Source organism: Borostomias antarcticus (assembly GCF_949987555.1).
Source record: "Borostomias antarcticus genome assembly, chromosome: 11".
Lineage (NCBI taxonomy): Eukaryota > Metazoa > Chordata > Actinopteri > Stomiiformes > Stomiidae > Borostomias > Borostomias antarcticus.
The window spans coordinates 15,826,012-15,851,011 of NC_140244.1; the positions used below are offsets into that span (position 1 = coordinate 15,826,012).

Genomic DNA, 25,000 nt, shown 5'->3' on the forward strand with positions numbered 1-25,000 from the left:
TGTGTGTAAACGCGGAAGACTGCAAACGGAGGTGGAATGATTTGAAAAGACGAACAAAGGAAAAATTGTCATTTTATGTTATGCAAGTTGCAGCACGATGATCTGGCATACTTTTGGGGGAGTGTATAACATTGCCCCACCGGTACGATCTAGGCATCTAAACGGCTTTTCAGGATTCCAAATGTGCGCTCAATCACACCGCGCGTCCTGATGTGAGCCCGGTTGTACGCCGCCTCTCCAACGTTGGAAGGATTACGCACGGGAGTCATCATCCATGGCTGAAGATGATACCTGCCGTCACCTATGATACAAAAGCCAAATATTTTCAAGACCATTCAAATAACAAAAATATTGTCTAGGCTATGTTTTTATTTATTTATACCTATATCGGCCCCCAGCCGTTCAATGCACACACATATAGGGAATGCGCAGTTTCGCGTATAGACTATTATACGCACAGTTTCGTGCTATGTAGGCTATTATAAATAAGTATTATTCATTGGGGGAGCTTGGACTCGCTGGGGACGGGTGGAGAGACGCATAGTCAACTGAGCCTCCCCAGACGTGACTTCATCCTCCAGTTGGCTGAAGAGCTGCGCGCTCTGGTGTCCAAACAGCTACCGCGGTGGTTCTAGTGTTAAATCAAAAAGTGACCTTCTTCTAAATATTCTCTCACGAACAACATGCCTGGCATTGCGATGCCGAATTCGCCTCGCAACAATCACTGCTGCCATGATCAGCGGAAAGGCTGGCCGCGACACACCCCTTGCGCTTAAATACCACCACGTCTCTGAAAACGCAATTAATTTCACTTTAACTGCGTGAGGCAATTTGCGCCGATCTTTGTGAATTGGGCGGGTTTTGCAATAACGTTCATTTGCATAGAAAGGGGAACATTCTCCGCCCATATTAACTAATTTAAATATCAGCTAATAACACCGGCGCAGAGAAACGCAATGACGAACGCAACGCAGTTAACACCGTATTTCACCCTTTGCGAGGGCTTTGTGAATAGCAAACATAATTTTTGACTTATTTGCACAGGCTTTGCGTCAGGAAAAGCTGCGCAATCCTTTAGTGAATTCGCCCCTAAGACTGAGATTCTGTGTCTGTGTTTAAATGGATGTCATTGAAGACCTTAACAAGAGCAGTCTCGGTGCTGTGATGTGGTCGAAATTCTGACTGGAAGACATCAAAACAATTATTTAGTGCCAGGAAGTTGTTAAGCTGTTGAAAAACTGCTTTTTCAATGATTTTACTTAAAATAGGAGGTTTGATATGGGCCTATAATTGTTCATTTGTGAGGTGTCTACATTATTATTTTTTAAGAGTGGCTTGACGACTGCAGTTTCCAGGGTTTGTGGGAACACACCTGAAAGAAGAGATGTGTTTACAATTTGTAGTAAATCAGGGGCCATGCAGTTAGATACATTTTTGAAAAAGCCTGTAGGCAGAATATCAAGGCAACAGGAGGAGAATTTCAGATATTGTATAATGTCCTCCAGGGTTTTATGGTTGATCGGATAAAATTGTGTCATAGTATTGATTTTAAGTGGACACTGGGACAATACATATTGTTAGTGACACAGGAGGGTTTGTCACTATCGACAGCGGTAAACAAAACACGTGCATTATTATTGTTTTTGGTGATGATGTCAGAAAAGAAGGACTGCCGTGCATTTCTCAGCTCCAAATTAAGAATGCCAAGTCTCTATTTATAGATGTCATAGTGAACATGGAGATATGTTTTTCACACACAGGAGGGACAGTAGAGAGGAGGGAGCAGACCGACTGTGAGACTGAGCACTGTGGTCAGGAGACCAGTGTATATCAGAGCCTTCCACTCACAGAGATCAGGTTCTTCATGGCGATGACCAGGCAGGTGTAGCCGATCAGCCAGTCCCAGAAGCGCAGGACGTAGCGCACCGGCTGCAGAAGCAGGGTTCCCCCGAACAGCATGAAGTAGAAGCAGGCCACCAGGTAGCCCAGGCAGAAGATGTTGATGCGCGTGGTGCCGGTGATGAAGATGAGACACAGCACCATCCAGAAGAAGTAGCTGAACACAAACACCTTCACCATGTCCAGGTACGACCTAGGAGAGATAAAGCACAGGGAATGAGCAGTGTGTGTTTGTACTATTGTGTGTGTGTGTGTGTGTATATGTGTGTGTATGTTTGTATGCCTGTTTGTACTAGTGTGTGTGTGTTTGTGTATACTGTGTGTGTGTGTGTGTGTGTGTGTGTGTGTGTGTGTGTGTGTGTGTGTGTGTGTGTGTGTATGTGTGTGTGTGTGTGCCCTGACCTGCAGTGGAGGAAGTTGTCTACAGGGGTGTACTGGTTGAGGGAGCGGGGGTCCAGGCTCCGGCTGATCTCCACGTTCTCCCCGGCCAGGAGCCGCACGGCTGCGCCGTTCTCGTCCTCAAACACCTGCCACTGCAGCACCGAGCACAGCAGCAGGAAGTGGTCGTCTGCACACAGGAAGAGAGGGGGTTCAACATGTCAGCCCAGCTTTGTATGCTCCCATGCTGGGACCTCAGATTGATGGTATTATGATCTAAAAGATTCAACAGTCATCAAAAGTGACAAAAGAAAATAGGAGATCAACAGTACTATCAACCACATCCTGGAAAATAAATATGTGAGGTTCTTGTGTTTGAGTGCTACAGGAGAGAAGAGGATGAGCTGGACTCACAGAAGATGAAGCCTGGGTTGGGCCGCATGGCGAAGTCTGGCAGGTAGAACCACTTGATGAGGTTGGAGGTGAGGGGCTGGTTGGACGTCCTCCAGGGGTAGTCTGACCAATGAGAGGAGGAGTAGAGGAGAGAAATGGACGGAAGGTTGGAAAAGAGGAGATCAGAACACGGCTCTGTCCCAAAACCGTCAGAAGCATCTTCCCCTCCTCCCTTTCAGTTGAACCACTATTAATGGAGTCCCATTGAGACACATATCTCTAGGAGTCCTGCTTACAAAATGCACACAATACACAACCAGGCCAGGTCCAGCCTGGCTTGTTTGTGTTGGCTGGCTGGTTTCTGTGCGGGACTGGCAGGACGGTAATGTCTGATAAATAAAGATGGGTCTTGTCACCTGGACACATCAGTTCCAATGCTTCCAATGCTAATCCAGCACAATGAGAGCGGGATAGCCAGTAAGTTCATGGGCTCACAACAACTAGCAGCAGCTTCCATAACATTAATGGTAGCGGTCAGTGGCTAAAGCAGTTACACTGATGATCCCTGTAATGTTAGCTATTTTGCTGCAATGGGTTCAACTTTTGTTTCTGGATAAAGGTCATGACTTGCTGTTTTGCACTTCCCTTTAGTTGGTGAAAAAGTAGACCCAGGACACAGTGGTTTATTTGGACATCTACTAGGATCTTGATATTATATTGATATGAAGATATGAAAGTAAAGTATTTGCCCTTAGAAGTAAATTGTAATTAAAATGGTTCTTAGCTAAGTAACCTAAGTGTAGGCAGACTTGAAAGGTCAATTGTAATAATATCATGAATAAACATAGTACTCAAGAGAATAGGAAAAACTCAAGTCTTGATTGAAACTTTTCCTAAATGCTTTATTAAACATACAGACATGCACATTAAAAGTAGCCATAAGTTGTTATTTTGCATGTGCTCTCAGGACATGTTGTGGTTGTGACCATCTTTGTTAAGAAGAGAGGCATGTAATGCACATGTATACAGTAGTACAGAGTCAGTTGTCTATTGTGTAGACAAGGTGTTCAATTGCTCAAGTGTTGTCAGGTGTTGGTTCGAGTGTTCGAGTGTACAGTGGTGCAGTCAGTTGTCTATTGTATAGACAAGGTGCAAGGTGTCACGTGTTCACTTGTTGGTCCAGGAGGTGGCATGTGTGCCATTGTTATAATTAGAGTGAGAGCCTATGTATAGTACAACCAGAGTACTATAAACAGACAGTCTTCTTCTGAGCTGCTGGTTGGCAGAGGGCTTCTTCCGAGCTACTCTTTGGCAGGAAGCAAGTGATGTCTTGAGCCTCATCATAACAGAAGTGAACATGTGACACCTTGCACCTTGTCTATACAATAGAGAACTGACTCTGCACCACTGTACACTTGAATCAACACCTGACTTGAGCAATTGAACACCTTGTCTATACAATAGAGAAATCACTCTGCACTACTGTACACTACTGTACAGTATACTTGACATGTTATGTAATTGCACTGCCCGTATCATGGACACAGTCACAGCCATCCATGATCAGATACTGCTGTCTGGCCATGTCCAGTCCGGGTGGGGCTTGCACCTGAAGACCATCTTTGGGGGGGCTGGACATCAGCGTTGCACAGCAGCCGACACCTGACTGGTGTTGCATCACGGTATTCTCTGGCCTCAACCACACCAGGCATCCCAGCATCAAAGCTGCAACAGAACAGAAGGGAGATAGTGCATTAAAATAGTGCATTAAAATATTAGCCAAAAATAACATTTATATAAAGCCTTGTTTTGTGTCGCGTAGACATACAGTAGGCTACATTTAATCTGCATAATAACATGATATGGTGGTGAATAAAAACAGTGGTCAGAGCAGATTCCTGGTGCCACAGTACAGGTGGTGTTGTAGTCCTATCCCCAACTGAAAATATTGATCTAGTGATTAGTCAACCCATTGCCAGATCACAAACTACTACACTGTCCCATAGGAATGAGCCTATAACCATACCAGCTGGGCAAGCTGACTTTGCTAGCTACCTAACCTAGCCCTAATGATATTGTCCTGCTCGATTGCTATGCAACATATCAACTGACCAGTTGTTAAATGTATTTCACAACACTGGTTATTCTACTCACGAGACAGTCCCAGTCAGCTGACGTTGCTTGCTGTGTGAATAGTTTAGCTACGTACGTTGTGAGGCAAGTGTTGGTGACAAGGACTAGCTAGCTTGTAGTAGCTAACCTTAGCTAAAGCACTTTGAGAGAATGTGCACAGTATCTCCAACTCCTCGGGCCTTGAGTTAGATAGCTAACACTAGCTAGCGTGTTAGCTAGCACTAGCTAACGTTAGCTAGCTATCATTGGGCTTAATTTCCTGAACTTAGCATTAGCTTAGCGTGCAGCCAGGTTATAGGTTACTGTTTACTTCAGATATTACTCTACATTTCAACTAGACCTTCTCAGTCCCGTTGTCGCATTCCGCTCGCTCATGCCAGACAACAGTCCTTTGCTGGTCCATTCACTTTGCCGTCAAAATAAATCAGTGTCGGCCTAGTTAGGAGAGGCGCTCTACAAGTGTCAGATCAACATGAAACTTCACTTACATAAGCAAACGGGTCTATTTTAACAAATGATGGGTTTTGAAGCCTCGGCACTACCAATAAATAACTTATTTAGACGCGTTCTGTCCGAGTGAAATTATTTTCCCGAGGTAGTCTTCTTCTGTGGTCGTGGCGGTGCTTTGAAGCTTCAACCCAGCATTTGTTAAAATAGACACTTTTGCTTAGGTAAGTGAAGTTTCATGTTTATCTGACATTTGTAAATATGAGCGCCTCTCCTAACTAGGCCGACACCGATTTATTTTGACGGCAAAGTGAATGGACCAGCAAAGGACTGTTGTCTGGCATGAGCGAGCGAAATGCGACAACGGGACTGAGAAGGGCTACATTTCAACCAGACATTCCAGTGAAACCAGGTAGTCAAAATAACTTACCTGATATAAAATGGGCACCGCAAACACGGGCATTTTTGATGATGTCCTCAGTCCAGTCCGTACGCTTAATAATGGCGCGACAAATAGGATTCCCTCTTCATGGTGTGTCGGCTTACAGCCGACACACAAAACGTCAGTCCTTTGAATTGTCCTAATGGCACTCTTTCAAGTTGAACACACTAGTAAGAAAATATTACATTTCTATACAAACTTAACTTTAAAAAAAAAAATACAGCACCAGAGATGGGTGGGTCTTTATTCAGCCAGACGTGACACACACTGCACACAGTGAGCGGCGACACGGCACACACATGTAACTTTTCGGCCGTCGCCGGTGGAAATTGTTCCCTGCATTTCTCCCATCCAAGCCGTCCTCCTCGAGGAGCAGCCAGGAGAAGTGGGCAGCCATCGTTCATGGCGCCCGGGGACCAAGTCCAAGTATCCAGTCCAGGTCCTGGTCAGGGACTGGACTGAAGAGCATCTGCTCTTCTGCATGTTTTTTGTATTGGGTTATATGGGAGAAAACCCTTGCAAACATGGGGAGAACATGCAAACTGCACAGAAAGACCCAGAAACCTTCTTGCTGTGAGGCGACAGTAGCCTACAAGGTACTACACCACCTTACCGGTTTTGGGGTTCAGTGTCTTGCTCAAGGACACTTCGGCACAACGCCGGGAGCTGTTCCATATTTGAATGGTGCAATAATAATGAAAAGCAGACTTGACTAATCCTGAAGAGGTCAAACGGGCCTCAAACAACAACAGTCCTAAAGGCAAATATAACATGTAAGCGCCCGTTTTAGGTGTAATTTTGTCGTTTGTAGCGCCTGTTTTAGTTGTAATTTTGTCGTATGTCTGTTTTGTGATGAAATTTCTCTGCCTTTTAAAAGCAGGTGTGATCTTGTTACGCATACACCAGATTAATATAACCTTAATTACCATTATGGAAATTAACTTTGATAACCAGCCGAGTGTGCTTTTCCTACCCCCACCCTACCCCCGACCCCTGCCTCTACCTGGACCCAGGCACACTCACACACACACACACAGACATACACCAGTCCTGGGCTCAGATCCCCCTCCCCTCACCCTAACCCGGGTCCGTTTCCCATTCCTACCCCCTCCCTACCCCTATTCCTGCCTCTATCTGGGCCCAGGCACATTCACGCACACACAGACAAACACCAGTGTTTGCCATGTCTCTCCTATGATGTTTTTAGCCTCTCTTACTCTGAAAATGTAATTTAATGTAATTTATTGCTTTATAAATGTTCTTAGCCGGTAGACAAACATACTCCAGGAGAATAATAATAATAATCATATTTATATTCATACTAATTGCATAACTAAGCCGGAAAGTCTGCACACCCCTTTCACCGTACAGACTTATTCTATAATAGATTGAGTTCATTTTTTGTCTCAAAATTCTATACAAAATAGTTTTTTTAGACATTTGTGCTAAATAAGGCCGATTAAAAGTCAAAATGTAAATTATCATAATGTACCCACGTGAGCACACAGCCTGTGAGCACGTTTACATGCGCACGAATAAACTGATCATTATCTGATTTATGGAGTTACCAGATTATTCAAGCGGTCATGTAAACAGGCTGTACCTAGGGTTTGTTTTTTAAGGGTCTGGGGAGGTTGGGATGTGGGTATAGGGATGAGTGAAATCTTTGCTACATAACTTTTTTGTATTCCTTCTATGTATGTAACTTTCCTACTGTGTACTATTTGTCCCACTATTTTAAGACTGTATATTTATTTGCCCAGGGACTGCGGGTGGAAATTAGCTGTTTAGCTATAACCTTGTACAGTGCATCTCTCCCTATTATATAGGGTAAATGTCTACTGTACCTTGTGCCTGTCTTAAAATAAATAAAATCAATCAATCAATCAACAGCATAATGCGATATGCTTTATAGGATAAAAACCATTATAGGATTATGAAAAATCTGATAAGCACACCTATCTGTTTGCCCAATAGTACGTTTTATTCGGCGCATGTAGCCTATAGGTTTCTTTTGTTTTGCATCTGCGCGTGTGTAAACGGATGTACTGTAGATAGAACACGAGCGGATGCAGTCAAATACAACAGCAAACATGCTGAGCGGTAGTGGTAGGATTCATTTTTGGAGTGAAAATGAAACCAACTTCATGCTCAATGAAATGAAGGACATGAACATCCTTCATCTCCTAGATAGGAGAAAGTACCCTATGCAAATGAAGGACATGAACATCCTTCATGTCCTAGATGGGAGAAAGTAGCCTATGCAAATGGTGACATTTAATAAGGTCATGTTGAAAACAAGACTGATAGTTTTGAAAATAACTGGAACTTTGAGTTTTAGGCTACAGTACGTCATGATCTTGGAAAGAAATCCAACCAGCCTAATTTAATCATGTAAACCAGGGTTTTCCTATGATCACATTACTGAGGTTAAAGTAAACACCTTTTTATTCCCAATTATCGGATTATTGTGGTCATGTAGGCCTAAAGGTTTCCACTGATACTGATTGAGTTTAACTTAACTGGAGTCCACCTGTAGTAAATTCAATTGATTGGACATGATTGGGGATGGCCAACACCTGCCTATATACTCCCAGTGTGCATGTCAGAGCAAGTCCAAGCCATGGAGTCACAGAAATGGACCTTTCCTATTCAGGAGGCAAGTTCCAACCCCCCCCCCTAGTTACTGTTGCTATGGCCCACAAGCTTTGCAGCACTTTACTAAAATGTCCTGAACAGCACATAACCTACCTGATGATTCTTTCAAGGATTCCTGACAATATTGCTGTATTTTATTTTTTTTATTTTTTATTTTTATCAGTACAAAATCGTGGAGTCTAATTGCACATGTAAAGCAGGGTGAGTAAGTTAGTGGCATCCATTATTAGAAAATAAGCCTGTGAGAATGATCTGTTAACTAGTCTACTAGCTACGGGCTAATTAGCTACTATACATCAAGCACCTAACGTTAGCCTACTAGTTTCATAGCTTTTTATGTCGGCGCTGCTGTAAACTGATGTGTGGAGGGAGGTGTGGAGTATTGTACAGCTTGTTTTCTTATAACATTATGGTACAGCAGACTGCAAGGCGGTTTTCTCTATGTTTTAATGGTGTAACATGCTAGAATAGTGTTGACTATAACGGTTAGCTAACTGTGATTGCATGTAGCTGTGGTAGCATGTAGCTGCTAGATATGGGTAGTGAACTAAAGGTTCTAGGAGCAAAGCTGTCTTCACATTTAACTGTGTATGGGGCCTTCCACAAGCCTTAATCCACTTTAAACATTTTTCTAACTGTGTTTTAGGTTTCTGTAGCCTCTACATATCTCTGATCATTACTGTTACTGCACGTTCCCCAAGGGCATCTATAGATCTTATAAGAACTATTTTCTTCAATCTAATGTCTAATCTATGAACACAAAAACGGGAGACAAGCTTTGTTTGTGGGACATCATGGCGGCACTGTCGCAAGAGGCGCATTCTTAAAAAATCATGCAACTGTATTGGTTATTATTCTCGGTGTGATGGACAGGTTGGAAAGGTCTATTATCTCCAGAACTCAGAAACAGGATTGTGTCAAGGCATAGATCTGGAGAAGGGTATGGAAAAATTCCTGCAGCTTTACAGGTCCCAAAGAGCACAGTGGCCTCCATCATTAGTGTGGAACCACCAAGAATCTTCCTAGACCTGGCCAAACTGAGCAATCGGGGAAAACGGGCCTTGGCCAGGGAGGTGAGCAGGAACCCGAGGGTCAGCGTGTCCAGCTTCTCCTCAGTAAAAGGCACATGACAGGCCGCTTGGAGTTTGTCAATACGCACCTAGAGAACTCGTAAACCATGAGAATCAAGATTCTCTATAATTTAAAGCAACCAATAACACAGAGGTAGCCTAATTATGGACAAGGCAAGACTGCGTAGGCCTATTGCAAGATTTCCCCCACACACATTACGATTTGAGGGTAGTGACATGCGCTGATGGCGCAATGAAGCATAGGCTTTGTCCATTCAACGCAAACTGAAGACGCACAGTGCCCGTTTTCTGCAGACTGCCCAAAAGGTGCTGTATGCACTGCGCTTGCAAATGTATGTACATCTGCCCCCTAGTTGTCTGGTGTGTCTACTAAAATTCATCAAGGAGGTAGGTGTGGTGGTAGGGTCTGGTGAGACGGCCCATACAAAGAGAGAGCAATGAACTGATGTAATGTACGTGCCTCCAGAGAGGGCCAGCCTACATTACTATACAGACTACAGGCATGTGTACTAACATGATTGCCAGTAACAAAGCACAGTGCACTATGATAGACTGCATCCCTTGCTTGGAGAAACAATGTATATTGAGTGTGAGTGTGTGTGTGTGTGTGTGTGTGTGTGTGTGTGTGTGTGTGTGTGTGTGTGTGTGTGTGTGTGTGTGTGTGTGTGTGTGTCGTACCAAGGCAAAGGGCGGGGGGCACGCCAATGCAGAGTAGGTACTGCAGTATCATCAGGGTGGCGGTGAAGCAGCAGTACTTAGGCCACACCTCCCCGATGGCTTTCCTGCGGCGCCGAGACAGCACAGCCAATAGGGCACAAGAGTGCAGCAGCGCGTAGAAATCCATCCGCTGGCCAATCACAGTCACCGCCACCACAAAGCACACCTGCGAGGAACGTAGGGACAGGATGGAGAGAACGCAGAATGGAGCAACTGTGGAACACAGCCAACCAAAAACACACACACACACACACGCTTACAGACGGCTAAAGACCAGTGATATCACACTGAGAACATTCTCACATCAGATACTGCAGGCAAACTGCTCCTACAGACCAGTCCTAATCTGCTTCTATAGACCAGTCCTAATCTGCTCCTACAGACCAGTCCCAATCTGCTCCTACAGACCAGTCCTAATCTGCTTCTACAGATCAGTCCTAATCTGCTTCTACAGACCAGTCCTAATCTGCTCCTACAGACCAGTCCTAATCGGCTCCCACAAACTAGTCCTAATCTGCTCCTACAGACCAGTCCTAATCTGCTCCTACAGATCAGTCCTAATCTGCTCCTACAGACCAGTCCTAATCTGCTCCTACAGACCAGTCCTAATCTGCTTCTATAGACCAGTCCTAATCTGCTCATACAGACCAGTCCTAATCTGCTTCTACAGACCAGTCCTAATCTGCTTCCACAGACCAGGCCTAATCGGCTCCTACAGACCAGTCCTAATCTGCTCCTACAGACCAATCTTAATCTTCTTCTACAGACCAGACCTAATCTGCTTCTACAGACAAATCCTAATCTGCTCCTACAGACCAGTCCTAATCTGCTCCTACAGACCAGTCCTAATCTGCTTCCTCAGACCAGTCCTAATCTGCTTCCACAGACCAGTCCTAATCTATTTCCTCAGACCAGTCCTAATTTGCTTCCTCAGACAAGTCCTAATCTGCTCCTACAGACCAGTCCTAATCTGCTTCCTCAGACCAGTCCTTATCTGCTCCTACAGACCAGTCCTAATCTGCTCCTACAGACCAGTCCTAATCTGCTCCTACAGACCAGTCCTAATCTGCTCCTACAGACCAGTCCTAATCTATAATAAAGAATTATCTCTATGTGTTTCTGGTACTTCAGGTGTGTAGTAGACATGAAGAGCAGTTCTGATAAACCTGGTTTTACTCCTGAATAATATTCTCAACAGGATGATCTGGTACCTCCAGTCCAAACTTGTAGAAGGTGTAGTTGGCCAGGTATTTAAGGCAGGGCAGGAGGCCGTGGTCCAGGTGTTGCCGAGTGATGCCATGGAAGATGATGCTGAAGGGTGGGGACTTCAGGTCGTTACGGAGACGGTAGTGGAGTTGGTGACGGTGCACGGTCACCTCAAACAACAGCAGGCCCAGAACCATCAGGTGGTTCTGACGGACCACAGAACAAAGAACATGAACCCTTAGAACCCCATTAATGGAACCATCCACAAACCACGAAAAACGTGATCAATATCAGGCCCGTAGCCAGGGGGGGGATCGGGTGGATCGAACGATCCCCCCCTCACGACCAAAGGTCCAGAATTTAAGACAAAAGGTCCGCGCCCCCCGTCCCCCCCGTCAACAAATCGCCCAACAATAAAAATAATCTGTCCCCTCCCCCGTCAACAAATTGAAACGATATGGAAAAAAACGAACCCCCCTCCCCCTCCACGAGGCTGGCTACGGGCCTGTATATGTACAGTAGCAGAGAAGCCCTGTCTGTGTGACTGAAAAGCCCAAATGTTTCCTCCAGGGATTCTCCTTCAGTCTCGTGGAAATGTTTGGGTTCCTATGCAATTGGTGGTTGGAATCTGACCTGTTACAAAACACATAGAACCAGAGAACTGCAGGACCCTCAGCTTACAGATCTGTGTGTGAGTGTGTTTGTAAGTGTGTTTGGGGCGGTGTGTTGGGTAGTGAGTGTGTGTTTGGCGGGCAGTGTGTTGGGTAGTGAGTGTGTGTTTGGGGGGTGGTGTGTTGGGTAGTGAGTGTGTGTGTGGGGGGTGGTGTGTGTTGGGTAGTGAGTGTGTGTGGGGGGGGTGGTGTGTGTTGGGTAGTGAGTGTGTGTTTGGGGGGCGGTGTGTTGGGTAGTGAGTGTGTGTTTGGGGGGTGGTGTGTTGGGTAGTGAGTGTGTGTTTGGGGGCGGTGTGTTGGGTAGTGAGTGTGTGTGTGGGGGGGGAGGGTGTGTGTTGGGTAGTGAGTGTGTGTGTGGGGGGTGGTGTGTTGGGTAGTGAGTGTCTGTGTGGGGGGTGGTGTGTGTTGGGTAGTGATTGTGTGTGGGGGATGGTGTGTTGGGTGGTGAGTGTGTGTGTGGGGGGTGGTGTGTGTTGGGTAGTGAGTGTGTGTGTGTGGGGGGTGGTGTGTTGGGTAGTGAGTGTGTGTGTGGGGGGTGGTGTGTTGGGTGGTGAATGTATGTGTGTGTGTGGGGGGTGATGTGTTGGTGGTGAGTGTGTGTGTGGGGGGTGGTGTGTGTTGGGTAGTGAGTGTGTGTGTGGGGGGTGGTGTGTTGGGTGGTGAGTGTGTGTGTGGGGGGTTGTGTGTTGGGTGGTGAGTGTGTGTGTGGGGTGGTGGTTCTACCCGGAGGCAGGGCAGGATCCGGCCCTCGCACTTCCTCAGCGCTCCGCACCACACAGCCGGATCCACGGATTCCACGTACAGAACCGACCTCCTCAACAGCTCTGCCATGTTCCCTCCCAGAACCGGACCCAGAGCCACACCTGTCATGTTGGCTGATTCCAGACTCTGACACGAGCACACGCGCGCGCACACACACACACACACACACACACACACACACACACACACACACATACACAGACACTAACATTTAAAAATGTTAAAAGTACACGCACACATACATTTCCAAACCACATTTGGCCTCTATGGCCGTGTCCGAAATGCCTGCTACTTGCTATATAGCAGGCGAGAAGTAGCATGCTATATAGTACCTAATACTCCACAAAAACGATATAGCAGGCGAGAAAAATGTAGCATGCTACTTGAGTCAGGTGACGGGAATGCGTGGGTTACGTCGTTACGCTGAGGCGAAAAGGCGTTCAGTTACCCAGACCTCGAACCTGTGGTTAGTTTATATTCTGGTTATATTCTGTCAAATATATCGTTTCGAAAATTTATTTATTTATCCAGGCATCTTAGTTTTAACAGTTTCATTATAGCGGAGCAGGTCATAGTAGCAGGTAGCAGGCATTTCGGACACAGCCTATGTGTCTGGCAGCAGTCATGCAGGTGAACTCACCGCGGTGCAGTTAGAGGAGTATTCCTGAGGCTTGATGGCTTTGAGCTGGTACATCATCTTACACACCACCATGACGCACGCCCAGACGCAGGACACGCTGGAGGCCAGCGGCCGCAGCCCGGGCCGGGCCAGGGCCAGAACCCACACCAACAGGAACAGGAAGTTCATCAGGGAGACCTGGGACACACACACACACACACACACACACACAAACTACCTGTGTGGGTGCAAACACACACACACACACACAAACACACACCGGCACACAAGCTGACCTCTTGTAGGGAGACCCAGATGATGCCAGTGGAGACGATCTTGAGGCTGTGGATCTCTAGCAGCCTCCAGCCCATCTCCTGGGCCCGGTGGAGGCCCTGCAGGCCCTGCAGCAGGAACAGGCTAGCTTGGTCCACAACCAGGACCCAGTTACCAACACCTTCCGCCGGGCAACCTGTCACACACACACACACACACACACACACACACACACACACACACACACATATATACCGGGGAGAAAGAGGATAGGATGTGATGTGATCGACAGGACTCACTGAGCCTAATAGACTTAACTACTGTATGTGGAGTCATGAATTCAGCGTGCCCGCGTTGAACCAATCATCGACCTGCTGCTCCCACAGGAGCAGGCCGGGTTCCGACGCAGGAAATCGACCGTAGATCAAGTCACTCTGATGACTCAGGGCATCGAGGACAGCTTTTCGGCCAAAAATAAGTCTGGGGCCATCTTTATAGACCTGACAGCTACCTACGACTCCGTATGGCACCTGCAAGCTGATCATGGAGCTTGTCCAAAACCGCAGCTTTACCCTCACCACCAGTAGCGGACAGCAAAGCAGGTTGTGACGCCTTTAGAACGGCGTCCCCCAGGGATCTGTCCTGGCCCCCCTCCTTTATAACATCTACACCTATGACCTGCTGATCACAGTCTCCAGGAAGTACGCCTACGCAGACGACCTTGCGCTGGTGAACTCCGCTGGAGACTGGCAGGCCGTGGAGGAGACCCTGAGCCAGGACATGCGGACGCTAGCGGCATACCTCCGGAAATGGAGATTGAAGCTCAGCGAGGCAAAGACGGTGTCGGCGGCCTTCCACCTTAACAACAAGGAAGCCAAACGTGAGCTCCTGCCATACTGCGCCGAACCATCCTATCTCGGCATGACATTGGACAGGTCGCTCACATTCTGCCGACACCTCGAGTCACTGCGCAAGAAGTTAACAGCTCGTGTGCCGTTGATGAGGCAACTGGTCCGATCAGGCTGGGGCGCCGGTGCAAAAACACTGCGCACAGCAGCCCTAGACCTGGTCTACTCCACCAGTGAATATTGCGCACCAGTGTGGTGCCGCAGCGCTCACACCCCCCTCTTCGATCTGCCTATCAACGAAGCCTTGCACATCGTGACAGGATGCCTGTGTCACTCCTCTGGACAACCTTCCAATCCTTGCAGGCATCCAGCCCGCTGGCCTCCGCCGCACAAGAACTCGCCTGCCGGGCCGTGGAGCCTAACCACCGTCTCCACGACAGGCTCACTGCAACAGTGGAGCCTCCCCGGCGTTGAGTTGATACACCCTTTTGAGCCTGCCGCACGGGATCTCCTGCAGCAATGCAGAGATCTTAACATCAGCGAGGCAGGATGGGTGGACTACATCTGGCGTGCGGAGTGGGAGGAGAACACCTCCAGACTCTGTGATTTTATCCCGGCTGCCGGCCCTTCCCCTACCGGGATGGATTTACCCAGACCGGTGTGGGTGAGGCTTAATCACTTCCAGACCGGCGTTGGACGCTTCCGCTCATCGATGCACAGATGGGGCTTGCTATCCTGTGCGGTGTGCGAGTGTGGCGCTGAAGAACAAACCGCAGACCATGTCATCCAGGAGGGTATGATATATCGGACACCCAACAGAATGCATGGCCTGACGGTTGTGGATGATGAAACGGTGAAATGGCTCCTGGAGGTGTACCCCAGCTTGAGGTGGTAAAAGGATAGCCCGTTGGCCCTGAGCCTGGGGGGAGAGGACGTAACAACGAACCCACGCGACGAAGAAGAAGAACTCAGCAGAGCAGTAACAGAGCAGATACTGTACCTGTCTCCTCCTCCTCATCCTGCTCCTCAGACTTCCTCCCTGAGGAGGCCGACAGCCCGGCACTGGCCAGCGTCTCCTGGCTCTCCACACCCTCATGCTGCTCCTTCACCAGCCTGCCAGTAGAAACACAATCTGATTTTACTTCGTCCATGGTGGGCTCGACAGACACAGATTATAGTCCTGGAATTAAATAACTGTAAGTTGATTCTATGTCCCTTTGAAGATCCTCAGAACCAGAGGACAGGACTTTAGGCCAGTAAAGCTCATTTTCATTCTAGACTCCAAACTAGATTCTTACCTTTTCTGGAACTTCTCAATATTTTCTTTGATCCTGAGGAGACAAGACAAGTGTTTTACAACTACATACACACAGCAGAGCAGAGCATCATGTTAACTCTCTGTGTGATTGGTTGAATGAGATGATGTCATGAACAGCTTATTCCTCTCTCTGATATGATCTGCAACTTTACATCCTCATCCCAATGTGAGTATCTCATTCTGTCAGCGGTCTCTACCCAGGGAAGGCTCTCCAGCGTGGGACAGCCATGGAAGGGAAGCGCCAATGTGAAGCAAGCAGCTCACCCCTTTGGAACAAGTTCCAAATGGGTTCTGAGGTTGTTTTTATGGGAAAAACCTGTGAAAAACCCTTTTGGTTCCTGGCAGAACCTGGTGAAATTACTTACTAGAATAATTGTTTGATGAAGAGGTTTTATCAAGAACCAAAAATGGTTTGTAAAAGAAAACCTATTTTTCTTAAGGTTTCTTCCACAGGAACAACCAAAAAAAGGTTCTAGCAAGGTGCTAGCAAGCCTTCATGCCAGGTAGGGAGACAGAGAGAGACCATTCTTACGTCTCAGAGATCAAACTGATTGAGTTCCTCAGATCGTCTTCTCTGGATGGGGGAACACATGGACACAACAATCACACACTCTGTTAGTCTATATTACTGTACATCCACTCATTCTGTTAGTCTATATTACTGCACATCCATTCATTCTGTTAGTCTATATTACTGCACATCCAGTCCATGACAGCTGCTTTTGTGGCAGTGCAGTGTATTTTTGGAGGCAAGTGTAACCCTACTGTACAGTCATCTGAGTGACATAGCAGCCATGGAGATGATATAGCATGGGATAGGATGAAATATGAATTGCAGCCTTCCTATTTACAACTTTTGTTAACCAAGGGGGTCTGACCAGGTTAAGTACAGATAATAGTATGAGCAGGTTGGTAGTAGGATAGTAGTAGTAGGTTGGTAGTAGGACAGTAGTAGTAGGTTAGTAGTAGGTTGTTAGTAGGACAGTAGTAGTAGGTTAGTAGTAGATTGGTAGTAGGACAGTAGTAGTAGGTTAGTACTAGGTTGGTAGTATGACAGTAGTAGTAGGTTAGTAGTAGGTTGGTAGTAGGACAGTAGTAGTAGGTTAGTAGTAGGTTAGTAGGACAGTAGTAGTAGGTTAGTAGTAGGACAGTAGTAGTAGGCTGGTAGTAGGACAGTAGAAGTAGGTTGGTAGTAGGACAGTAGTAGTAGGTTGGTAGTAGGACAGTAGTAGTAGGTTGGTAGTAGGACAGTAGTAGTAAGTTAGTAGTAGTAGTAGGTTGGTAGTAGGACAGTAGTAGTAAGTTAGTAGTAGGTTAGTAGTAGGACAGTAGTAGTAGGTTGGTAGTAGGACAGTAGTAGTAGGTTAGTAGTAGGACAGTAGTAGTAGGCTGGTAGTAGGACAGTAGTACTAGGTTAGTAGTAGGTTGTAAGTAGGACAGTAGTAGTAGGTTAGTAGTAGGTTGGTAGTAGGACAGTAGTAGTAAGTTAGTAGTAGTAGGTTGGTAGTAGGACAGCAGTCGTAAGTTAGCAGTAGGTTGGTAGTAGGACAGTAGTAGTAGGTTAGTAGTAGGACAGTAGTAGTAGGTTAGTAGTAGGTTGGTAGTAGGACAGTAGTAGTAGATTAGTAGTAGGTTGGTAGTAGGACAGCAGTAGTAGGTTAGTAGTAGGTTGGTAGTAGGACAGTAGTAGTAGGTTAGTAGTAGGTTAGTAGTAGGTTAGTAGTAGAACAGTAGTAGTAGGTAGGTAGTAGGACAGTAGTAGTAGGTTAGTAGTAGGACAGTAGTAGTAGGTTAGTAGTAGGTTGGTCGTAGGACAGTAGTAGTAGATTAGTAGTAGGTTGGTAGTAGGACAGCAGTAGTAGGTTAGTAGTAGGTTGGTAGTAGGACAGTAGTAGTAGATTAGTAGTAGGTTGGTAGTAGGACAGCAGTAGTAGGTTAGTAGTAGGTTGGTAGTAGGCCAGTAGTAGTAGGTTAGTAGTAGGTTAGTAGTAGGTTAGTAGTAGAACAGTAGTAGTAGGTTAGTAGTAGGTTGGTAGTAGGACAGTAGTAGTAGGTTGGTAGTAGGACAGTAGTAGTACGTTAGTAGTAGTAGGTTGGTAGTAGGACAGTTGTAGTAAGTTAGTAGTAGGTTAGTAGTAGGACAGTAGTAGTAGGTTGGTAGTAGGACAGTAGTAGTAGGTTGGTAGTAGGACAGTAGTAGTAGATTAGTAGTAGGACAGCAGTAGTAGATTAGTAGTAGGTTGGTAGTAGGACAGTAGTAGTAGGTTAGTAGTAGGTTAGTAGTAGAACAGTAGTAGCAGGTTAGTAGTAGGTTGGTAGTAGGCCAGTAGTAGTAGGTTAGTAGTAGGTTGGTAGTAGGACAGTAGTAGTAGGTTAGTAGTAGGTTAGTAGTAGGTTGGTAGTAGGACAGCAGTAGTAGGTTAGTAGTAGGACAGTAGTAGTAGGTTAGTAGTAGGTTAGTAGTAGGTTAGTAGTAGGTTTGTAGTAGGCCAGTAGTAGTAGGTTAGTAGTAGGTTGGTAGTAGGACAGTAGTTGTAGGTTAGTAGTAGGTTGGTAGTAGGACAGTAGTAGTAGGTTAGTAGTAGGTTAGTAGTAGGTTGGTAGTAGGACAGTAGTAGTAGGTTAGTAGTAGGTTGGTAGTAGGACAGTAGTAGTAGGTTAGTAGTAGGACAGTAGGAGTAGGTTAGTAGTAGGTAAGTAGTAGGTTGGTAGTAGGCCAGTAGTAGTAGGTTAGTAGTAGGTTGGTAGTAGGACAGTAGTAGTAGGTTGGTAGTAGGACAGTAGTAGTCGGTTAGTAGAACAGTAGTAGTAGGTTAGTAGTAGGTTGGTAGTAGGACAGTAGGGGTAGGTAAGTAGTAGGTTAGTAGTAGACCAGTAGTAGTAGGTTAGTAGTAGGTTGGTAGTAGGACAGTAGTAGTAGGTTAGTAGTAGGACAGTAGGAGTAGGTTAGTAGTAGGACAGTAGTAGTAGGTTAGTAGTAGGTTGGTAGTAGAACAGTAGTAGTAGGTTAGTAGTAGGACAGTAGTAGTAGGTTAGTAGTAGGTTGGTAGTAGGACAGTAGTAGTAGGTTAGTAGTAGGACAGTAGGAGTAGGTTAGTAGTAGGACAGTAGTAGTAGGTTAGTAGTAGGTTGGTAGTAGTACAGTAGTAGTAGGTCAGTAGTAGGACAGTAGGAGTAGGTTAGTAGGACAGTAGTAGTAGGTTAGTAGTAGGTTGGTAGTAGGAAAGTAGTAGTAGGTTAGTAGTAGGTTGGTAGTAGGACAGTAGTAGTAAGTTAGTAGTAGTAGGTTGGTAGTAGGACAGTAGTAGTAAGTTAGTAGTAGGTTAGTAGTAGGTTGGTAGTAGGACAGTAGTAGTAGGTTAGTAGTAGGACAGTAGTAGTAGGTTAGTAGTAGGTTGGTAGTAGGACAGTAGTAGTAGATTAGTAGTAGGTTGGTAGTAGGACAGCAGTAGTAGGTTAGTAGGACAGTAGTAGTAGGTTAGTAGTAGGACAGTAGGGGTAGGTTAGTAGTAGGTTAGTAGGACAGTAATAGTAGGTTAGTAGTAGGACAGTAGGAGTAGGTTAGTAGTAGGTTGGTAGTAGGACAGTAGTAGTAGATTAGTAGTAGGTTGGTAGTAGGACAGCAGTAGTAGGTTAGTAGTAGGACAGTAGTAGTAGGTTAGTAGTAGGTTGGTAGTAGGACAGTAGTAGTAGGTTAGTAGGACAGTAGTAGTAGGTTATTCCTCTCTCTGATATGATCTGCAACTTTACATCCTCATCCCAATGTGAGTATCTCATTCTGTCAGCGGTCTCTACCCAGGGAAGGCTCTCCAGCGTGGGACAGCCATGGAAGGGAAGCGCCAATGTGAAGCAAGCAGCTCACCCCTTTGGAACAAGTTCCAAATGGGTTCTGAGGTTGTTTTTATGGGAAAAACCTGTGAAAAACCCTTTTGGTTCCTGGCAGAACCTGGTGAAATTACTTACTAGAATAATTGTTTGATGAAGAGGTTTTATCAAGAACCAAAAATGGTTTGTAAAAGAAAACCTATTTTTCTTAAGGTTTCTTCCACAGGAACAACCAAAAAAAGGTTCTAGCAAGGTGCTAGCAAGCCTTCATGCCAGGTAGGGAGACAGAGAGAGACCATTCTTACGTCTCAGAGATCAAACTGATTGAGTTCCTCAGATCGTCTTCTCTGGATGGGGGAACACATGGACACAACAATCACACACTCTGTTAGTCTATATTACTGTACATCCACTCATTCTGTTAGTCTATATTACTGCACATCCATTCATTCTGTTAGTCTATATTACTGCACATCCAGTCCATGACAGCTGCTTTTGTGGCAGTGCAGTGTATTTTTGGAGGCAAGTGTAACCCTACTGTACAGTCATCTGAGTGACATAGCAGCCATGGAGATGATATAGCATGGGATAGGATGAAATATGAATTGCAGCCTTCCTATTTACAACTTTTGTTAACCAAGGGGGTCTGACCAGGTTAAGTACAGATAATAGTATGAGCAGGTTGGTAGTAGGATAGTAGTAGTAGGTTGGTAGTAGGACAGTAGTAGTAGGTTAGTAGTAGGTTGTTAGTAGGACAGTAGTAGTAGGTTAGTAGTAGATTGGTAGTAGGACAGTAGTAGTAGGTTAGTACTAGGTTGGTAGTATGACAGTAGTAGTAGGTTAGTAGTAGGTTGGTAGTAGGACAGTAGTAGTAGGTTAGTAGTAGGTTAGTAGGACAGTAGTAGTAGGTTAGTAGTAGGACAGTAGTAGTAGGCTGGTAGTAGGACAGTAGAAGTAGGTTGGTAGTAGGACAGTAGTAGTAGGTTGGTAGTAGGACAGTAGTAGTAGGTTGGTAGTAGGACAGTAGTAGTAAGTTAGTAGTAGTAGTAGGTTGGTAGTAGGACAGTAGTAGTAAGTTAGTAGTAGGTTAGTAGTAGGACAGTAGTAGTAGGTTGGTAGTAGGACAGTAGTAGTAGGTTAGTAGTAGGACAGTAGTAGTAGGCTGGTAGTAGGACAGTAGTACTAGGTTAGTAGTAGGTTGTAAGTAGGACAGTAGTAGTAGGTTAGTAGTAGGTTGGTAGTAGGACAGTAGTAGTAAGTTAGTAGTAGTAGGTTGGTAGTAGGACAGCAGTCGTAAGTTAGCAGTAGGTTGGTAGTAGGACAGTAGTAGTAGGTTAGTAGTAGGACAGTAGTAGTAGGTTAGTAGTAGGTTGGTAGTAGGACAGTAGTAGTAGATTAGTAGTAGGTTGGTAGTAGGACAGCAGTAGTAGGTTAGTAGTAGGTTGGTAGTAGGACAGTAGTAGTAGGTTAGTAGTAGGTTAGTAGTAGGTAAGTAGTAGAACAGTAGTAGTAGGTAGGTAGTAGGACAGTAGTAGTAGGTTAGTAGTAGGACAGTAGTAGTAGGTTAGTAGTAGGTTGGTCGTAGGACAGTAGTAGTAGATTAGTAGTAGGTTGGTAGTAGGACAGCAGTAGTAGGTTAGTAGTAGGTTGGTAGTAGGACAGTAGTAGTAGATTAGTAGTAGGTTGGTAGTAGGACAGCAGTAGTAGGTTAGTAGTAGGTTGGTAGTAGGCCAGTAGTAGTAGGTTAGTAGTAGGTTAGTAGTAGGTTAGTAGTAGAACAGTAGTAGTAGGTTAGTAGTAGGTTGGTAGTAGGACAGTAGTAGTAGGTTGGTAGTAGGACAGTAGTAGTACGTTAGTAGTAGTAGGTTGGTAGTAGGACAGTTGTAGTAAGTTAGTAGTAGGTTAGTAGTAGGACAGTAGTAGTAGGTTGGTAGTAGGACAGTAGTAGTAGGTTGGTAGTAGGACAGTAGTAGTAGATTAGTAGTAGGACAGCAGTAGTAGATTAGTAGTAGGTTGGTAGTAGGACAGTAGTAGTAGGTTAGTAGTAGGTTAGTAGTAGAACAGTAGTAGCAGGTTAGTAGTAGGTTGGTAGTAGGCCAGTAGTAGTAGGTTAGTAGTAGGTTGGTAGTAGGACAGTAGTAGTAGGTTAGTAGTAGGTTAGTAGTAGGTTGGTAGTAGGACAGCAGTAGTAGGTTAGTAGTAGGACAGTAGTAGTAGGTTAGTAGTAGGTTAGTAGTAGGTTAGTAGTAGGTTTGTAGTAGGCCAGTAGTAGTAGGTTAGTAGTAGGTTGGTAGTAGGACAGTAGTTGTAGGTTAGTAGTAGGTTGGTAGTAGGACAGTAGTAGTAGGTTAGTAGTAGGTTAGTAGTAGGTTGGTAGTAGGACAGTAGTAGTAGGTTAGTAGTAGGTTGGTAGTAGGACAGTAGTAGTAGGTTAGTAGTAGGACAGTAGGAGTAGGTTAGTAGTAGGTAAGTAGTAGGTTGGTAGTAGGCCAGTAGTAGTAGGTTAGTAGTAGGTTGGTAGTAGGACAGTAGTAGTAGGTTGGTAGTAGGACAGTAGTAGTCGGTTAGTAGAACAGTAGTAGTAGGTTAGTAGTAGGTTGGTAGTAGGACAGTAGGGGTAGGTAAGTAGTAGGTTAGTAGTAGACCAGTAGTAGTAGGTTAGTAGTAGGTTGGTAGTAGGACAGTAGTAGTAGGTTAGTAGTAGGACAGTAGGAGTAGGTTAGTAGTAGGACAGTAGTAGTAGGTTAGTAGTAGGTTGGTAGTAGAACAGTAGTAGTAGGTTAGTAGTAGGACAGTAGTAGTAGGTTAGTAGTAGGTTGGTAGTAGGACAGTAGTAGTAGGTTAGTAGTAGGACAGTAGGAGTAGGTTAGTAGTAGGACAGTAGTAGTAGGTTAGTAGTAGGTTGGTAGTAGTACAGTAGTAGTAGGTCAGTAGTAGGACAGTAGGAGTAGGTTAGTAGGACAGTAGTAGTAGGTTAGTAGTAGGTTGGTAGTAGGAAAGTAGTAGTAGGTTAGTAGTAGGTTGGTAGTAGGACAGTAGTAGTAAGTTAGTAGTAGTAGGTTGGTAGTAGGACAGTAGTAGTAAGTTAGTAGTAGGTTAGTAGTAGGTTGGTAGTAGGACAGTAGTAGTAGGTTAGTAGTAGGACAGTAGTAGTAGGTTAGTAGTAGGTTGGTAGTAGGACAGTAGTAGTAGATTAGTAGTAGGTTGGTAGTAGGACAGCAGTAGTAGGTTAGTAGGACAGTAGTAGTAGGTTAGTAGTAGGACAGTAGGGGTAGGTTAGTAGTAGGTTAGTAGGACAGTAATAGTAGGTTAGTAGTAGGACAGTAGGAGTAGGTTAGTAGTAGGTTGGTAGTAGGACAGTAGTAGTAGATTAGTAGTAGGTTGGTAGTAGGACAGCAGTAGTAGGTTAGTAGTAGGACAGTAGTAGTAGGTTAGTAGTAGGTTGGTAGTAGGACAGTAGTAGTAGGTTAGTAGGACAGTAGTAGTAGGTTAGTAGTAGGACAGTAGGGGTAGGTTAGAAGTAGGTTAGTAGGACAGTAGTAGTAGGTTAGTAGTAGGACAGTAGGAGTAGGTTAGTAGTAGGTTAGTAGTAGTAGGTTAGTAGTAGGTTGATAGTAGGACAGTAGTAGTAGGTTAGTAGTAGGACAGTAGGAGTAGGTTAGTAGGACAGTAGAAGTAGGTTAGTAGTAGGTTAGTAGTAGGACAGTAGTAGTAGGTTAGTAGTAGGTTGGTAGTAGGACAGTAGTAGCAGGTAAGTAGTAGGTTGGTAGTAGGACAGTAGTAGTAAGTTAGTAGTAGGTTAGTAGTAGGACAGTAGTAGTAGGTTAGTAGTAGGACAGTAGTAGTAGGTTAGTAGTAGGTTGGTAGTAGGACAGTAGTAGTAGGTTAGTAGTAGGACAGTAGTAGTACGTTAGTAGTAGGTTGGTAGTCTGGTCCTGGCTGACCTGTGACCCTGGCGGAGGGGGACGTTGTCCAAGTCAGTGAGCTCCAGGAAGTCGCTGTTGAAGTAGTGCAGCTGCAGGATGCAGGCCAGCAGGAAGGCGGCAGGGAGCAGGATCCTGGCGAACAGCTCCACCGTGTCATACTGCTCCAGACCCAGGTCCCGCAGACTACAGAGAGGAGAGGATGTGAACACACAAGGAAAGGTGGAGAGTGTGGAGAGAGAGACAGGGCAGACAGCGTGGGGCGGCGGAGAGAGAGACAGGTACGGGGACACAGGATGAGTGAGATCTACTCCCATCCCCAGCCCTGATCATGTGACCTCTGTGAGCCTCACCCCTCCTCTGACACGCCAATGATCATGTGACCCCTGTGAGCCTCACCCCTCCTCCGACATGCCCATGATCATGTGACCCCTGTGAGCCTCACCCCTCCTCCGACATGCCCATGATCATGTGACCCCTGTGAGCCTCACCCCTCCTCTGACATGCCCATGATCTGCCTGAGGAGCCCGGACACGCTCCTGAACTGGTAGATGTAGATGAGGATGAGCACCACCATGGAGTAGCCCACCACCACCGCCCAAAAGTACTTCAGCACCCGACGCCAGAGGTCATAACGGACCTGGGGTGGGGGGCAGAGAGGGGAAGAGGAAAGGGAGGGAGAGGAAGAAAGAGTGGGTAAGGGATAAAGAAGGAGAGAGGAGGAAGGTAGAGGGGTTAACAGGGATGAGGACAAGGGGACTTTTCAGATCTCAACCCACTGATTCAATTAAGGGTTGCATTTGCAAGCAACACAATCTATAGGCTGAATTTAACATTGCTAATAAAGAGATTTCTTGGCAATTCAACATAATGCTGGTTACTGTATATATACTGTATCCCCTTTAAATAATGTTTCCCAAGCGAGCAGTGGTGCTAATATGGTCCAGACCCTGAGGGTTGTGAGAGCGTGCTGATATGGTCCAGACCCTGAGGGTTGTGAGAGCGTGCTGATATGGTCCAGACCCTGAAGGTTGTGAGAGCGTGCTGATATGGTCCAGTCCCTGAGGGTTGTGAGAGCGTGCTGATATGGTCCAGTCCCTGAGGGTTGTGAGAGCGTGCTGATATGATCCAGTCCCTGAAGGTTGTGAGAGCGTGCTGATATGGTCCAGTCCCTGAAGGTTGTGAGAGCGTGCTGATATGGTCCAGTCCCTGAGGGTGTTGAGAGCGTGCTGATATGGTCCAGTCCCTGAGAGTTGTGAGAGCGTGCTGATATGGTCCAGACCCTGAAGGTTGTGAGAGCGTGCTGATATGGTCCAGTCCCTGAGGGTTGTGAGAGCGTGCTGATATGGTCCAGTCCCTGAGGGTTGTGAGAGCGTGCTGATATGGTCCAGACCCTG

The 25,000-nt window shown here is 45.8% G+C and overlaps 1 protein-coding gene across 1 annotated transcript in view; it reads right to left on the bottom strand.

Annotated features, from left to right (window-relative positions):
- Window positions 1-25,000, bottom strand: part of LOC311315074 (piezo-type mechanosensitive ion channel component 2) — a gene marked incomplete at both ends in the record, with an annotated part of 66,504 nt that overhangs the window by 15,893 nt on the left and 25,611 nt on the right. Inside the window, 14 exons of the mRNA XM_084445675.1 lie at window positions 1,849-2,092; window positions 2,302-2,467; window positions 2,692-2,793; window positions 10,120-10,324; window positions 11,370-11,570; window positions 12,759-12,923; window positions 13,438-13,614; window positions 13,713-13,837; window positions 15,538-15,650; window positions 15,836-15,868; window positions 16,388-16,429; window positions 19,986-20,027; window positions 23,625-23,789; window positions 24,095-24,243. Coding sequence (XP_084301801.1) covers window positions 1,849-2,092; window positions 2,302-2,467; window positions 2,692-2,793; window positions 10,120-10,324; window positions 11,370-11,570; window positions 12,759-12,923; window positions 13,438-13,614; window positions 13,713-13,837; window positions 15,538-15,650; window positions 15,836-15,868; window positions 16,388-16,429; window positions 19,986-20,027; window positions 23,625-23,789; window positions 24,095-24,243 — 1,929 coding nt within the window. The remainder of the gene's footprint in view (window positions 1-1,848; window positions 2,093-2,301; window positions 2,468-2,691; window positions 2,794-10,119; window positions 10,325-11,369; window positions 11,571-12,758; window positions 12,924-13,437; window positions 13,615-13,712; window positions 13,838-15,537; window positions 15,651-15,835; window positions 15,869-16,387; window positions 16,430-19,985; window positions 20,028-23,624; window positions 23,790-24,094; window positions 24,244-25,000) is intronic.